Here is an 18,543-nt window from a genome sequence, read left to right on the forward strand (position 1 = left end):
CTTCCCTACAAATTTCTTTATGATTACATAAATGACCGAACAAAACCATTTGAATTCCTTGTTTTAATGAATCAAATAAAGAATAAAAAAACAAAACCAATGACAATTTTCATGGCAGATGTTTTCAGTTTTAACTTTCAGTTTGATTATTTTGAAGGCATACAATCATAGGTTTGTCTGCTATTCAGGCAACACTCTGTAAGATTATCTATTCTGGTCATGGTGAGCACAAGGGGAAGATTCAAGTGCAATGACAACATTCAACAAATGAAAAGAAGTTTGAAACCATGAACTCAAAAGTTTGATTTTTTGAGTTTGGGGATCAGTAAGGTTTAAGGTACGAACATGACCATGGATGTGAGAAACAAAGACAATGGACTAATTGGTGTCAAAAGGAAATTCTTCTAAGAGCTGAACTCACTAATTCCAGGCAGGTCCAGTGACCTGGAACCCCAGCAGTAGGGAAACAGAAGCAGGAGGACCACTGTGAGTTTGGGGCAAGCGTAGTCTATATAGCTAGTTCTAGGCCAGTCAGAAATATACAGTAAGATACCCATCTCAGGCAGAAAAAAATCACTACACAAATATGGGAAAGAAATTTGTAGGGAAGAGTGGTTTTTGATAGGAGTAAGAAGGAACTAAGATAGGGTGAGAGATCAGAGTAATGAAAGGCGCTATATCCATGCATGGGATTATTAAAGAAAAAAATCTAATAGAAAACCTTAGTTTCTTGATAGAAAAATTATTGCACATGGCTGAATCTCACCAGTTCTCTCAATAAATGTGATCATGACTAGACATGTGGGTTGTACACATATTTAAGTTTTAAATCAATTGCAGATGTTCTTAGGTTTCAAATTCACTCAGGAGCTTTTTCTAGCTGTCATTCTTTAGAAAACATCTTGAAAGTATAATTTTGATTATAACCAGCAATTAAGAAAAGATGTGAGCCTATGTTTGATTCAAAATGTATATTAAAATCAATAATCATTTCATTATTTTGCACATGGAATTTTACATGGTGAATACTCCAATGAGAAAATACGATAAGAAAACAAGGAAAGAATAGAGAATAAATAGCTACAAAAGACTGATTTTGATCTGGTTCTCCTGTGTCCTTTATACCCTGCTATCTTCTACAAGAAAGATGTCTTGCTTATGTAATAGAGGAAATTCGAAGTTAAAAACATGCAGTGCGTGATCAATAATGCATATGCTCATGGCACTGGTCAGATGATACTGTTCCCTAATGGGTACCACTTTTCTGCATTAAGGGGAACACTGCAGAGTTGGATGTTGATTGCTCCCACAAATACGGTCTTGCTCTTCACAATAAGCATTAAGACATGGCCTTGGAGCTCCAAGACTTCATCATACACTACCTGCAAATGGAAAGAGAAGGAATGTATAAATCAGACATGATTGAATGCATCTTTCTTTTCAATACTGACTTTAATTTTTAAAATGATGCTAACATCTTATACCTTGAAGATGATAGGTTTACTTCAAAATATTTTATTTCCAATGTTAACCCTGAAGAGGCTAGGCTCATAATGGAGTTAAATGACTACTTCTCCAAGAATCTTAGCAGTTTCTGATTTCATAAAAATTTCCCCCTCCAAGTTCAGTAATTCTGTCAATTCTTCACTAGGAAGGCAGTCAAATATTCTCCGCCTCTACCCACCCTTGAACCTGTTGCTGTCTTAGGAGCTCCTGTGGCAACAGGGGCTTGGGTACCACACTGTGTGTGAGGAAAGACAGGCCAGTTCCTATGTTTTCCTTGAGCTGCTTAAACAGAGAAGGTAATATTTCCTTGCACGTGTGATGGAATCATTTCATGATTACTTCTTTTATTTAAAACTACATGACTTTTGATTATGAAAATCATGTTTATCCAATCAATACATGTGAGGAAAAAAATCTGCCTTTCCACCTTAAAAAGATAATCACAGCTAACATTTTGATGTTCTTCTAATATATATATATATATCTCCACACAATTACTTGTTTTTCTTTTCAAAGATATGAATATATATATATATATATATATATATATATATATATATTCATGTGATTTATTTTTTTCCCCAGTGGGGTCTGTTCAACTTTGCTTTCTAATATTCAGGGCACTACAGTCATTACAATGACAGAGCTGTTGAGGCCAAGAAACATTGAAAGTGGGTTATGGATGAAGATGTTAATTATGAGATGTGAAAGGAAGGGAGGCCTTGAGTGGAATGCTGACACAATTGTCAGGGAAACGTGTGACAACACATTTAGAAGAAAGAGTTTGACACGGTGCTACAGATTTGCTGTTTACAGCCACATTACAAGGGAGAAGGAAGGTCTCTCTGTGTATGTAGAACAGGAGACAGCTTGAGAGGAAGGTCCCCAGAGAGCTGGGTGGCCTCCCCTGTGCCTGTAGATAGGGTTTCTGAGGAATTGCATAGTGTTGACATCCCTTTGTCATCCCTGATGTCATCGTTAAAGACTGGGACTGAGGCCCCAAAGGTAATCCATTGATGACACGTGTTGCCCATGATTTCTTTCCTGGTATTGAATAAATAGAAGTTATCAACGACATTTGGTTCAAGATCAACCTGTTTTATGTCCTAGACAGAAATTTACTATTAAGTAAAAACTAGCTCCATCACAGGACATGGAATGCGATGTTACCTAGTTTCCTTATCCTACACTTCAGTTCCACACGGAAAATTATCTTCACTTTTCTAGTATATCTCTTTGAAGTATGCCAAGCCAGATGTGGGGTTCAGGGATAATGAGGGATTTTAGAGAACGCTTCAGATATCCCCCAAATTCACTCCCTGTAACTCATGTTCTTCCGCTGCAGCTGGATGCTCAGTGCTGCCCAGAAATCCATCTAGAACTTCAGGGTAAGTGGCCCCTTATTCCTTCCACAATGGCCCTCTTCAGCTTTCTGACTTCTTCTACCCATTTTTTCTATAACATTTCAACAGTGAATTCCTCATCTGTCCACAGAGAGAACAGACACAGGTCCTTCAGAACAAGGAAAGTGCCACAATTCCAGGCAGCGGGTCCGGGGAAAGGTATGGCTCAAGGACTCTGTGAATCATACAGATCAATTCTAAAAAGAGAATTTTTCAACAAAATATAGTAACAAGTTATGTTTCACATGAATCTCTCATCAACTGTGAACCTTTGCATGTGTTAATAACAGTAGCCTGTAAGCACTGTAGAAAATAATTAATGGATGAATAATGCAAGCTTTATGCCAAACATTCAACACTCATAAATAAACTTAAAATATCTATCAAATACACTAACAGAGGGATATTTTTTGGCATCACTTGGCTAAAGAATATTCTTCCAGACAGAAGTGATTCCCTCATGCACTCAGAAAGTAGGAAGTCTCAGGAAGTGATTTTGAAATTTGCTATTTTCTGCACCAAATGTAAACCCTAAGACATACAAAGCTTAGGTTACTTGGTAGATTTTAACTTCAGTAATGCAAATCATTTCCTTACAGTGACCAAAGTTATAGCATTGACGGTATATAGCTCTTAATTTTTCTGAGTACCCACAGTGCTGTTTTTCAAAATGCTCTTTTACCATGCAATGAATAGTTGGTGGTCATGCTAGAGAAGAACACAGATGAATGCATTTCTTATGATGTTTTCACCAAATGACTTAATATATCTTGATATAAATTGAATAAACAGTATATATTTCTTTTAATTAAGTTTTATAGTATATATATATATATATATATATATATATATATATATACTTTTTTTTCACCCATAAGCACGAGCCAAGTCTTCAGTTACTCTGACAAATACAGAACAAATACAGAATTTGTGGGCTTGGAATTGGTACCTCAAATAGAAATCTTTGAGTGTAATGAGTTTCTATTAATTCATATAAAGGCATTCACTGACATTATTTGACACAAGGGCCTAATAAATAATGTTAAAGTGCATTTTCATAATTCTGTTGGGAGAGTAGTAAAAAGGAGATCAGTGTGTCTGTGCTAGTGAGAAGACTATCAGGGAGGAAAGCCAGCTCAGCACCCCTGAGAGCAAAGAAGTGTGAGGGGATACAGTGTCCTATAGTGGAGTGGATGTGTGCTTTGGGATCAGTCATATTTGAGACTGAATAAGTTGTATGTTGTCTGGGCCTCAATATCATTTACTTATGTAGGCACCTGCCATTTAATGAAAAGATGTATCCTGAATTATTCGCCATTATTCTTTGGTGACCTTTGTCTTCTTGTGAAGGTGACTGTGGAGTTGCAGGTGAGAGTAATTTAGGGGAGCCCTGTCTTACGCTGGACCAATCCTCTGAAACTTGAAGAATCTGACAAACAACTTTTATCATCTTGTGAACATCAGAAGAGTTAGGGCTGGGGAGATAGCTCAGCAGTCAAGACAAAGACCTGAGTTCGATCCTCAGAATCCATGTGAAGAAAAACTAGGTGTAATGGGATGCAGTGGTGTCTGGTGTGTGAGGTCCTTTTGTATACGTATTGCTCTTTATTGGTTAATGAATAAAGCTGTTTCGTAGGCCATGACCTTGTGGGGATACACAGATTAATAGAGATGGGTTGATTTAAGATGTAAGAGCTAGCTAGAAATACACTTAAGCTATTGGCCAAACAGTATTGCAATTAACACAGATTTCTGTGTGATTATTTCCGGAGTCTGAGTGACCAGGAAATGAACAAGTAATCTCATCCAGCACATGACTTGAAAGATACATACGTACATATAGATGTGCATGCACATAAGTACACATGTGTATACACACAGACAGACAGACAGACAGACAGAGACAGAGGAACAGACAGCCAGACACACACACCAAGAGAAAAAGAAAGAGAGAGAGAAAGAGAGAGAGAGAGAGGAGACAGAGAGAATGACAATGATGAATGAATGGTTCTGGCTTGCTGACTGGACCTAGAGCACTCTCCTTTTACCCTCACCCCCTTTTAGGTACTTTGCAAGAGAGCTGTAGGTAAAAAAGGCATATAACATGCGTGTCCTGTCCTTTCTAGCATTTCCTTTAGAATGTTTCTGATAATACTTCCCAAACAGGACAGTGTAGGAACACATTGACTATAACCATGTTATTCTGTTACAGGGTAGAAATTCTACATTCATTATGAATCCTTTAAAAATGACAGTTTTTATTCAGATGTTCGAGGCAGCTGAGTACAAGGAACAATGGTATAAGGGCTAGAATCACACACAACTCTGTTTCTCAAAGCTGTCAGGATGGTGCCCTAAGCAACCTGCTCCTGACCCAGATGCACCATGGGATTTCCATACAATGGAGGACTTCACAGAGACTGCTGGCAAAACCTGCTGAGATGCATGCTGGGAAGTGTCAAACAGACAAGCCCGTCCCTGAACCAAAGCTTTGGTAATTGAAGGGCTGTGCCTCTGCCATTGGACGGACTCCTTGAACTAAGACTCCCTCTGGGGGGTTATGAGTAAAAAAAAGGAAGAATTATTTTAGTGAAAATTTTGGTGAGACATTGATATGCAGCATCTTATCCCCTTTCTGTGTCTCTGACAGGTCTACACAAAGATGAAAGATAAGACCAAGGTCTTTTTCTCTCACTCACAGTGTGCTGCCATGCCTTGGGGGTTAGAGGAATCCCAGCTGTAGTGAGTGGCTGATGCAGCGAGCATGCTTTAGATGAGGTGGAAGAACAGAGCTATTTCAAACCCGTGGGTGCCATGTGATAACCCTCTGAGCTCTTTAATGAGCACTGGGTCTCTTCTAAGGACATCTATTAGGGTGCCCTTGACGATGCACAGAAATAAAGCAGAGGCTTGTCACAGAAACTGGATCGTCTATCACAGTCGAGGGCAGGAGAAAATAAGTCAGATGTAAAAATGAATGTACATTTTGTGCATCTTTTATAAGTGTTGCTGGATTGATACAGACGAAGAGCATGGCACGAGAAAACCTGGAATCTTGTGACCTATTTCTGTCTGTGGCTCTCTAAATTCTACTTGCCTCTCACTGTCTCCAGACTAGCCTTGATCTGCTCTCTGATGCCCACATTCCTTCAGGTTTCTGCTGGTTTGGATTCCATGCACACTGGGTTGTGCAATTGTGGACTCTGTTATTTGTTATTCTTTTAAAATGTGTACAAAATACAAATACTGTGTGTTTGTACTTTAGGCTGGCTTTGGCTGCCTAAAGGAATTGCAGTGTATCACTAGGTCATGGATTTAGGAAGAGCTAGGATTATTTCAAAACCATCAGAAAATTTATGTTCACACCAAGAATTACAAAATATGCTTCACACATCTACTTACTGCTGATTTTATAATCCATTAAGTTTTTGATTATTTAACTTCCAACTTATTAGAATAATACTGACTGTCTAGTGACGTTTTGTTATGTGTTTCCTTAGATTGCAAACACTGAATTGCAGTGTAGAGACAGACCTACTGTCCATCCTTCTTTCCTCCCTTTCTCCCTCTATTCTTCCCTTCCTCCTTCTCTTCCGCCTTCTCTTCCTCCTTTCTTCCTCCTCTTTCTTTCTTTCTATTGCAACAGCTATAGATTTGCTTATGTGTATGTGTGTGTTTTGTTTCTGTGGCAGCCAGAAGAGCATCTCAGATAATGTTCCCTAAGCACCATCCACTGAGTCCATTTATTTTTAGATAAAGTATTTTGTGTATATGAGTGTGTGGCCAAATGTATATGTGCATCTTATGTGTGCAGTGCCCATGGAGGACGAAAGAGGGTGTCATATCACTTGGAGCTAGAGTAACAGAAAGGGTGAGTCACCATATTGGTGCTGGGACACAAACATGGATCTTCTGAAAGAGCAGCTAGTGCTCTTAACTATTGAGGAATACCTCCAGTCCCCTTCTTCTTTTGATGCAGGGTGTCTGGAAAACTTCTTGATAGTAAGGATGAGTGTCTTGTATTCAAGCAAAAAAACAGGTTCCATATTGTTGGACATGTATCTTTAGTTGTAAGCAGAGTGAACATTATAAATAGGACATCAAAATATCTCTACTGATTTAGAGAATCCCTTGTAGGCATGCATGTATACATACTAATGCTTTATATAAATTTTACACACATAAATAATGTGTGGATACATATTAATGCTTTATATGCAGTTTACACATATATAACCCATGTATGCTTACTAATGCTTTATATAAATTTTACACACACATATAATGCATGTGTACATATTAATGCTTTATATACAGTTTACAAATATATAATGCATGATGCATACTAATATTTTATATACAGTTTACACACATATATAATGCATGCATACTAATGCTTTATATACATTTTATCCACACATATATAATGCATGTATACATACTAATGCTTTATTTACTGTTTACATGTACATCTATAGTATCACTTATAAAATTACTTGAAATATTTAAAGACACAGCTTTTTGAAGTCACTAAGTATTAAAGATATGAGGGGAGAGGAGACAATTCCCTATTCTCAGGAAATTTACATTCTACGTCTAAAGGTTACAAAGCAGTGTAAGAGCTGGAGGGCTTAGTACTCATTGGTCACAACAGCAAAAAGGGACAGAGTGGGATGATGGACTGGAGAGGGTCATCAGGACCATGTGCAACTCTTAGGTGACTCAGTATGGGTTACAGTGATTAAAAAGGCTTGACAGTGACTCAGGGTTACCAGCTTGCTGAGATTCAGAATCACCATGGAAACAAGTCTCTGAACATGCCAGGGAATGAATTTCTAGACTAGGTTTCCTGAGGCGAGAAGATGCACCCTGAATGTGGGCAACACCATGACCATCTGCCCAGAGTTCCTGCTGTCATGCCTTCCCCGCCATGATGGACTGCATCCTCCAATCGTCAGCCCACACAAACTTTCTCTTGAGTTCTTTTCCTACCTATGTATTTTGTCACAGCCAGGAGAAAAAGTAACTGATAAAAAGCCAATTCCAAATATTATAAATTATACAAATCCATTGATGTAACATTTAAAAATGATAAATTCGTAAGGATAGAGATCCAGTACTAGTCAGAGACAGACAGTTGTGGCTACAGTAGGGTGGTCTTTGTAAGCCTTGGATGTCTATGTTCTGTGCCTTGACTATGGGATCAACTAGGTGACTCAACCAATGCTCAGAGCTAAACATCTATACCTACAGAAGGGGACTTTCAGGGATGCTAAAGTTAGAATGAGCTATTTGGATCATACCAATGACAACTTCCTGCTGTCAACACAAACTACAGCTATGCTAGCTATAACACTGGAGAAAAGATCATGAGATCTGTATTATTTCTTCAGACTGCACACCAATATAAAAAGAAAGGAACACTTGATGCTATTCTTCCACAGGAAAACAGAGGAAAATTACTGAGTTAAAATTTAAGGGATGTGAATGCCACATTTATAATTTTGGCCATCAGTTGGCAGTAAGGAAACTTCAAATCATTTAAATGAATGAGTGATAAATATGTCTGGGCAACACCCTAGGAAGAAATGTAGAAGACTTAATAAAACTATTTCACAGAACTGGTCCTGACGGTACATGCATTTATCCCCACACTTGGGAAGTAGAGGCAGGTAGAGCTCTGTGAGTTCAAAGCCAGCCTGGTTTATGTAGTCAGTTCTAGGTCAGCTGAGGTTGCATAGTGAGATTCTGTCTCAAAACAAACAAAAATCAACACTCTGGAGGAGTAGGAGAACAACTTTGCACAGGGACCTCAGAGAGAAAAAGAAGACTGGATTCATGAGTCAGACAATGCTTTAGCCACAGCGGCACAGCTTTGTACGTAGGTGAACGTGTGTGTGAGGGAGAAGGCAGTGTCATGAGAAGGCGTCGTTTGAATTTACACATAATTAACCCTCTCAGTATTCTAACAATAATGAGGAAGAGGCTCAGGTGATCCTACTTCTATCAGAGTGGCTGCTGGGATAGAGGAGTCATTTCCCTCTGGGGGTGGTGTGGTCACACTAGTGGATAGCCCCATACCTGTGTGCATGCAGACTGCACTAACTGAACACATTGAGTTATAAAATATATACATGTTCGAGACTGTCAAAGAATAAAAGCAAATCCCCTACCCTTCCTAGGAGAAGCCATCTTTTGAGAAGGCAGAGAAACAAGCCTGTCTTCCAAGTGCCCAGGAGAACTTTACATGACATGCTCCAGCAATGAGGACGATGGGCAGCTCCAACCTTGAGAGATATCCGGTGTGGTATGCACACCAGTAACCCCAGCACTTGAGGTAGAGGCATGAGGATGAGAGCTACACAGTTATCCATGACTGAAAAACAACTTCCAGGTCAGTCTGGGTCCTGTGAGAAAGCTGGGGTTTGGGGATTCAGTACAGATACAGCTTACACTGTGACGGTGATAGAACACTTGGGAGTGTATCCAGACTTCATGAGTCTCTGTCACCATCTTTCAGCATCCATGGAGACTGACAAGGAGGCCAAGGGAATAAAGCATTCAGAGTTTAGGAGTAGCCGGTGTGCCTCACCCTGGGCACTGTCATCATCTGCAGCTCATTTGTAGCTCCTCAAGAAACACACGTATGCCACGGTGATTCTTAGGAAGTTCTGACAAAAATGGAATTTGGAGTTGCTACCTACACAGTTTTCAGACATTTTTATTCCACCAAAGGTTGATTCAATTTTGGTATGCAGAACCTTGGGTTACTGAAGGATGTTTTTGAAGGGGAGGCAGACCAGGGTGGACTATGGAACCTTAGCAAACATTTTAAGAGGAAGAATTTGCAACAAGTGAAAACAAGACGATGGTCAGAGAAAAATTGAAAGAGCATTAAGAAAAGGTGGAACTTGGAGGCAGAGTGGCTCCAAAATCAGGGTACCTTGCTGACAGTTTGCACCTGCAGCAGGAGAAGAGCCTGAGGGCTCATTGCATTTAGTCATCAGGAGTCTGCTAATACCACTTGAGTGAAGCCCTACCACTAAAGGTGAGAATCTACACAGCAAAGCATTAAAGAATGAAAAGAAAGCAGTGCATTGAGAACAGCTTGCATAAGTCAATGACATGAGAGTTTGGGGCTGGTAGTAAGGGAAATAAAGGTTGCTCAGAAAGGCTGAGATAAGATTCAACACTGTCATTCTAGCACTCAGAGAGACTGAGGCAGGAGGATGCCTGCTAGTGTGAAGCCTTGACTGCATAGTAAGACCTATCCTCAAAACACAAAACAGCTGGAATAGCAAGGGAAGATGCCTTTGTTTTTAGAGATTTCTGAGCAGACTGTGTGGTAGAACAAGCAGGCAAACAACTGTGTCAGAAAGGAGGTGTTCCAAGAGAACAAACGAAGGGAAGTCGTCTTAGAAAGAAACCCGAAGACTGGATGTGCTATCTGCAGCATGCAGTAGCTTTGATTTGTGTTTTGTATGTTTATATTTTCTTTTTTATTTTGTCAAAAGATTTTAGGAGACTCGTTGTTCTTCACACAAGGGCTGTGATAGAATGATTAGGTAAAGAAAATCAAGTGCCCCAGAATAAGGCTTAAAAGAATAAAATGAACTTGGTAGAGAAAATACAATGGAAAATACTGGGAAAGTGTTAGTATGCAAAATGGCCCTTCCAAGCCTGCTGGAGGTTGGCCTATCAGAACTTTAATAGCCGAATCTGTATTTTCTGGTTCCCATAGCATCTAGAACATTGTTTGACATGCTAGGACTATTTTGGACAACATGATTCCTTTATGGAACAATGCTTCCAACTACTAAAAGTTCTCCATACTTGTGTGTGAAGCTGAAACAAACAAACAAACAAACAAACAAACCCAACCCAACTTAATCCAAACTAACCCAAACCAACCCAACCCAACCCAACCAACCCAAACCAAACCAAACCAAACCAAACCAAACCAAACCAAACCAAACCAAAACCTGGTAAGAAAATACAAACTACCTAGACAAGCGATAAGGCATACTTACAATTTCATTGTAAGTGGGGTCAGTGCATTTTGGAACAGACTTTGTTTTCCTCTTGCGAACTTCGCTGGGATGTGGTAAAAGATACATCTCAACATGGGCACTGGGCGCAGAGCCATCTGGAAGATGCTGCAAAGAAGAATGGCTATAAATATTAGTGGTGTCACTATCAAGGAAAACAAATACCTGGATACTAAGTGGCCAGACCAGAGGTGGGTTCTGGAGTCATTAACGCTACTCTGGTTCATTAACGGGGAAAAGAAGAAAGAAAAAAGGAAGGAAGGAAGGAAGGAAGGAAGGAAGGAAGGAAGGAAGGAAGGAAGGAAGGAAGGAGGGAAGAAAAATATTTGGCTGCTAAAAAATAATTTCAATCACAATGTCAAAGATATTTTCTATCTAAAATTGTTATGTGAGAGAATAGAATTCAAAAGCCCATCAATTACAGCTTAAAATCTAATTTTGTATTTTTACAGAGAGATGAATATCAGTCATAAATGATAATAGAAATTAAGTATCTTGGGAAGATGTACAGTACTGAGGAATCTTTTATATATCAAATTTAACACACATCAGCCCAAACAGTGAGATGGATCCTTTAATGATTGAGGCATCTATGATGATATCACTTTCACATGAAGTTTGATCAACATAGAATCAGAATACACCCACAAGATTTTAAGTGGCTACAAATAATTTATGATCTAAGTGACTGCCAAGTATATTAGATAATTTTTTTTTAAACAGTGTCTTCAGTGGAGTAGTATGCCTGCTGAACGGCCTGCCTGGACAGCAATGTTGAAGTGGGACTCTCTGGCCCTCCCACCAGCTCCTCCCTTGCAGTCCCCAGTGTTTATTTTTAAGTTCCCATACCATATAAAATGGTGTTCAGTGCACAGAGACTATATATTAAGATTATCATGTTTTTTTTTTTTTTTTTTGGAAAGTGTTGCCAGCATCTGTAGATTGTTTGGGAACATCTGCCTTTTATTGGTTATTATTTTCATTTATTATTTTTTGTTTATTAACTTACCATTTGTAGAGTGACTCTACCATTTTAAAACACAAAATAACTTGGAGTAAATGGATCTTATCACTGTGATCTTGGTGAGAGGAGCCTTTAGTAAAGAACTCAGTGAGAAATATTCATACAATTTAAACTGAAAAATGATTTAAAAATCAAATATGAGAGATTGAAGGTATAGTCTCAGTATTTATTGTGATTATTTACAGCAATCTATTATAACATTCAACAAATGTTATTTAATACATTAAAATCAATGTCGTTTATACCTTCTCAGTGTGCCGGGTAGTTATGAATTGATCCAAACGCTCAAAGTCCCGAGGTCCTGCTACTGTGTCCTTTGCCCCTACCCAGACTTCACATCCTGCAGCACCAGAGTTCCTGATGAGTTTTTATTGCTGTTGGGGACTGCCCCTAAGACCTGTATGTACAATGTGTGCTTTGCCACTGAGTGCCATCTCTACCCCAAACTTTCATAAGACTGATTAGTAAAGAAAGTGATGACCAAGGCTTGATCTGCAGATACAGCTCTCTCCAACCGGTAGGCATAATCTTGAAGGGCAGTTCTGGGATGGCTCTGAAGAACAGCTGTAAAAGGAGATCATTCAGTGGGCAGAACTTCAAGCAGGAGCACCTGCTTGGTTACTCTGCTTGGAAGGAGAATGGCCAGATGTGTTTGTGTACCAGCTCCTGGGCTGGAGCCAATGGCTTGGCTGCCAGGTCAGGAAACTGGGAAAGAGCAGGATTGCAAACTTGGTGAAAAGGAAATTTGAAGAAGAGGTGTATAGATAGATTTTTTGACTGGGGAAGAAGCCATGAATGTATTTGTGATCTGTGCAAATTACCATCTGAGAATGACGTCATCAGCGTAGGATGTAAGTAGTCAAGGGCATAAAGATGCCCCTATCCATTTATACTGATTACTTCTTCCACTTCACAATGAGCCCGTGAACAAAGTGGGCATGGTGAGTGTGATGAAGGTTTTTAAGGTCTCGGCAACAAAGATTCCATTCACCAAGCTGACCAAGTGTTGTATAACAATTTTCTCAGAATTGCAACATTCGGCCAAGGAAGGAGGCTGCCAGGTTCATGAGGCCCAGGAAGCAAACTTCACATGTCTGGGAAAGCTTCAAGGTTCATGAGGGTCCTCCCCTACTGTTAAAAAAGCAGGAAACCACTGTGGGGTAAGGAGCTTTTGACCAAGGTAGCTGGCAAGCAGTTTCTGGACCTCTAGAGCCACCAACAAGTAACACCGAGAGTTCCAGCCACAGAACTTTCATATGTCTTTGCCCATGTTGTGGTGAAGATTTTTAGTATGCCGCTGCATTTGAGTTACCCCAGTGAAAACCCATTAATGCCACAAATTGGACTTTGGTGCAACCTTTACTTTGGAGTTTCTAGGTTCCCAATCTAGGGTCAATAGACATTTGTTTTGTGTCTTTCTAGGAAAAGCCTCACATAATACCAGGCTATGACCATGGTGGTGTGACCAATCGGCCCAGAAGGGAGAAGGCTATTGAATCCTGAAAATGGTACAATTCCCTGAGCCAAGCAGCTACCTGGTGGCAGAGATATTGATTTGGACCACTTCCACTTTGAAAGGGCAATGTTCCCTTCTTGTTGGGATAGATAGGATGATAAAGATTTGTATACAGCACTGTGGTTTCCATGCAACGTTAGTCCTGACAAGGAACTCACTTCAACAGCAAAAGAAGTGAAACAATGAAATCCACTCCTTTTTATAATGTTTCTAAACAGCCTAAGACATTTGTCATTTATAGAATGGTTGAATGACCTTCTGAAGACTCACTTACAGCTCCAGGTAGGAGATAATGCTTTGCCGAGTTGGGAAAGTCTCCCCAGCAGGGGTATACCTACTATGTAGCATCCAATACAAAGAACTGTGAGTCTCCCATACCAGGTTCATGGTTCTCATGGTCAAGTGGTGAAAAAGGGACTGGGACCTCTTACCAAGATACCAATGACCCACTTGTAACATTTTTATTTATTGTTCCCACATGTTATGTTCTCTTGGCCTAGAAAATCATTTTCCAGGGGAGACATATTTCTACCAGAAGACATAATGGTGACTCCACTGGTCTGTAAGTGAAAACTGCCTTGGGCTATGTTATTCATTTTATGTCATAGTATTTAAACTCCAATGTATCCAAAAGATTAAACATCAGTGAAGTATTTTCCTTATTTGATGCATTGTGCACATGCATGAGTGCGTGCGTGCATGTGTGTGTGGTGAAGGGGGTGGACAACATGCCTGAGTGCACTCGTGTAGAGGACAGAGGAAGACACTGGGTTCCCCCTCTACTGTCCCCCACTTTATTTTTTTGAGGTCCTTTGTTTTATTTTATTTATTTATTTATTTATTTATTTATTTATTAAAGATTTCTGCCTTCTCCCCGCCACCACCTCCCATTTCCCTCCCCCTCCCCCATGAATAGGGGACGTTGAGCCTATTATGTGTGATCCTAGAGAAGCTAATTAAGAAGGTGAATCCAAAGAAAAACATTTAGGTGATGAAAGGAGACAGAGACAAAGACCCTACTTTATTTTTTGAGACAGAATCTGCACTGACCCTGTGGCTCATCATTTTCTTTACATTAGCTGGCCAGGAAGCTGGGTACACAGGTGTGTGCTACCATGCCTGGGTACTGGGGATCAAACTCAGGTCTTCTCTTCACGCTTACATGTTAGGTGAGCACTTTATTGACAGAGCCATCTGTCCAGCCATTTTAATTCTTCTTTTACCTATTCCATTCCTTCGTTTTGTATATCACTTGCTTATTTGATGACACTCTCAAACTAATTTGACAACACCACTTTCCTTCACACGATGTCTGGGGATCCTTTCCCTTTACCTAAAGAATAAACTTAAGTGACCAAACTGTGATAGCCTTTTATAGTGGCCTCCATCAAGTGCCACACTCAAGCTTCTGGTTTCTATTTCCAAATCAGTGTCCTTGAGAGGATCCTTAATGAAGGCGCAAGTCATAAACAATCCCACACCAGTTTGGAATTGTGATTAATAGGGTGGTATTTATTTAAAAGGGAATAAACTTACAGATCACCGTCCCAGGCAACAGCTCTCTGTGCACGCAATTAGGAAGAAGTCTAGTCGCCGGAACCGGAGCAGGAAGTAAAGAGAGAGAGGAGGGAAGTAGCTGCTTTTTTTTAAAGGGAAAGATACCACACCCCAATGGGCTGGTATCTTGGCGGCTATTGGCTGGAGGAGCGAAAGGACCTCCCGCAACACCTCCCCCTTTTATTTAAGTAAGAGAGTTCTAAACCTACTATGAAATTATATACAATAAGTACAAATATCCTATTCTAACTAGCTTAGGTCTTATATAATAAATAGCTTGGCTAAGTCATGAGTCGAAAGTAACTACATTTATATAGTCTTCAACCCCATCGAAGATCTGAGAAGGGAAATAATGTTACCTGAGTAATTAGGAAGTGCAATCAAACAACTTCTAAAACATGCAACAAATCACAGAGACAACTAGCTACCTGGGCAATCACCCAAGGTCACGTTTGCAGCGTTGAAGCAACCAACTTTGGCTAAGGCCTAACATAACTGACACACCATTTTCAAAGGCAAGAAACTTGTCAAAACTATCTTACCCTGTCTTGGCAGGATATCACAGTCCTGTTTTTTCCATTCACAGATACTCTGTATTTCTGTCAGTGGTTGAGGTATGGGCATTTCTTTACCCAAAGGCCAGTTCAGCCAAGAAGAAAGGCTCCAGGTGGAGTGTCTTTGGTGCTCAACATTCTCTCTGGAATAGAGCGGTGTTGCCAGGAGCAATTGTGTCTCACTACCACAAAACTCTGAGTTAGATTAAAGGCCATTTTCTACAGCTCTTTGAAGAGGTTGAAGATTATCTATCTATACTGAGTATAATCTCTATGTATCTAAAGAACCTGATTAGTCTAATTATAAATGACAAACAGAATACTATTGATCTATATAATTCTCAATACCTATCTAACTTAAACAGAAAAAGGGGAAATGATGGAGGAAGGTCATTGGCTAATAAAGAAACTGCCTTGGCCCATCTGATAGGGCAGAATTTAGATAGGCGGAGTAAACAGAACAGAATGCTGGGAGGAAGAGAAAGTGAGCTCAGATGCAGGGCAGCTCCTCTGAGAGACAGATGCCATGCTCCCCTCTCCCTGGCAGATGTGATGAAGCACCGACCCAGGATGGACATAGGCTAGAATCTTCCCGGTAAGCGCACCTTGGGGTGCTAAACACATGAATAGAAATGGGCCAAGCAGTGTTTAAAAGAATACAATTTGTGTGTTTTTATTTCGGGTCATAAGCTAGCTAGGCAGCCATGAGCCGGGCTGTGGGAAGAGGCCCACAGCTCCTACTACACCTTAAGGATTCTGGAGTTTTCCGAATGACAGGAGACCACAGGTTTCAGTGTGAGCCAGCAGTACTTTAAATGTGAACACCAGGCTTCCCTTGTCATTTAAAAGCTTTAAGTGCAGACATCGATTTTTCGGTCCTGCAGAGAAACTCTCCTTCTGGTGTAGCTGTCTTCTCAGCATCAGTTCCTCTCTCCCGTTTCACTGGTATCACATCCTCTTCCTTCAGGAGCTCAAATAATTTATTACAGGCATCACCAGCTGTCTCTTCATCAAGCAATTCTCCATTTGCTCATTGCCCTTATGTTTATGCAAATCAACTTTTACTTTAAAATCATTACACGACTCTGACTTGTCGATCTCTCACCTTAGGATTTTATTTTTATTGTTTTTGACTCTGATTGTCTTTTGACCTTCACAAAGACTGAACAGTGACCTGGAGAAATGTCCAACTCCTCCTGAGCAATGGGGAGGTTGACTCTATTCATGGTGGGTTGTAGTAAAATAGCATGGCTCCTTTCTTTTAGAAGTTTGTCTGATGTTTCTAGAAAGTGCTCAAAAGGTAATATGAAGCCTTATCAGTTTAGTTTTTGTGGTGCATCCAACCTCTACGTATTCTAGGCTTGCATTTGAAATTGATCACAAAACAAGCAACAGCTGTAAAACCTTGCTCATGTGTGTCATCTTAGGGGCTCAGAAGTTCTTCCCTGGAAGACCCCTCTCATTCTACCCATCTCCACATTCCTTTGTACTTTTTTTCCTATTACTTATTTGCAAATTCCTTCACGACGCCTTATGTGGCTCATGGATGTAAAACTTGGTCACCAGCTGAGAGTTCTAATTTGGAAGGTTCTGGAAACTCTCATGTCTTGGGCCTAGCTGGAAGAAATGGGTCACTTCAGGGCATGCCTGATAGTGTTACATGTGCTCTCCCTCTGCTACTTGTTGAGATGATAAACTTTGTCCTCCCATGCTTTCCTGATCCGGAAGCTTTGTCTGCTCATAGCCCAGACAGAGGAGCCAGCTGACCATGAAATGAACTCGCCTGAAACCCTGGGCCCAAGTCAACAGTTGTGTGAGGCATTTTGTCAAAGCAATAGAAAACTGATGGATACCTTTAACCCACCTCCTTCTGTAGATTTTGTAGTCTCAAATGGAAAGCTTGAAATGTTTACTGAAAATTTGGCTAAATAGACATGTCCTTTTGATTCCAACATTCTCTCTAACATGGCTTGGGAATTAGTAGTACCAAAGACAGAGGTGTCTGAGGATACATTCTGAGAGATGAACTGTCAGGTGATCCTAGCATTTTACAAAGCTCTTCACAGAGAGTACTTCCACACAACTAGGTATTGCCTACTATATACATCTATGCTGTACAGTGTAGCTTACTACTTTGTGGCTATAAGTTTGTACATCACTTGTTAGTGACTTCAAAGCCAGTAACTTAGTCAGACCACCACTTTTCAGAAAAGTAACGCATAGAGTTGCTTCAGCATTAGCTGAAGCCTGTATCTTTGTAGCACTGTAGGATCTTCAGGGAAACAACGAGAAATGAGCCATTATGTCTGTGCTAAAAAATACCTTCTTCTCAGATTCGCCTTAAGAATCTGCTCCAAGGTCTTGAGGGTCATTGTCTTTTCAGAGAGATGTGCATGGCAGTTTCCTAGACAGGTTTGCTTATCAAGCCTGTCACAAATCTTTGGGGACATTTTTACCATTAAACGGTTGATGTGGGTGGACCCAGGCAACTGTGGGCAGTGCTACCCCTAGGCAGGTGATCCTGGGTCACATTAAAAGCAAACTGAGTACACCATGGAGTTAGTAAGCTATGTTCCTTCATATTCTCTCTCTCTCCCTTTCCCTGTGTGTGTGTGTGTGTGTGTGTGTGTGTGTGTGTGTGGTGTTCCAAAACAGGGTTTTACCATGTAGCCCTGACTGTCCTGGAACTCTATAGACCAGGTTGACCTTGAAAAGTTTTCTGTTTCAACTTCTGCTTTGAATTCCTTCCTTGAGTTTCTGCCCTGGCTTCCCACTGTGATGGGCTATAAATTTCAATGTGAGATAAACCCCAGGTTGATTTTGGTCACAGTGTTTACCTGAGCATTAAAAGCAAACGTGCTCATTTAGATGAGTGGCTGAATGAGCATGTGCTCTGGGACATTCTTATACCCTCTCTTTCTCTTCTACAGTTTTG

General features: G+C 40.2%; 1 protein-coding gene across 3 annotated transcripts in view; it reads right to left on the reverse strand.

The window, feature by feature from the left end:
• Nucleotides 1-1,146: 1,146 nt before the first annotated feature.
• The window catches only part of Pik3c2g (phosphatidylinositol-4-phosphate 3-kinase catalytic subunit type 2 gamma), a 324,648-nt gene continuing 307,251 nt past the window's right edge, over nucleotides 1,147-18,543 (reverse strand). For all 3 annotated transcript variants that reach the window (XM_057780802.1, XM_057780793.1, XM_057780784.1), the window contains 2 exons: nucleotides 10,940-11,065; nucleotides 1,147-1,382 (listed from right to left, as the gene is read on the reverse strand). In XM_057780802.1, the coding sequence (XP_057636785.1) occupies nucleotides 1,230-1,382; nucleotides 10,940-11,065 (279 nt within the window). In that variant the 3' untranslated portion in view covers nucleotides 1,147-1,229. The remainder of the gene's footprint in view (nucleotides 1,383-10,939; nucleotides 11,066-18,543) is intronic.

The sequence above is a fragment of the Chionomys nivalis genome, chromosome 1 (assembly GCF_950005125.1).
Source record: "Chionomys nivalis chromosome 1, mChiNiv1.1, whole genome shotgun sequence".
NCBI lineage: Eukaryota > Metazoa > Chordata > Mammalia > Rodentia > Cricetidae > Chionomys > Chionomys nivalis.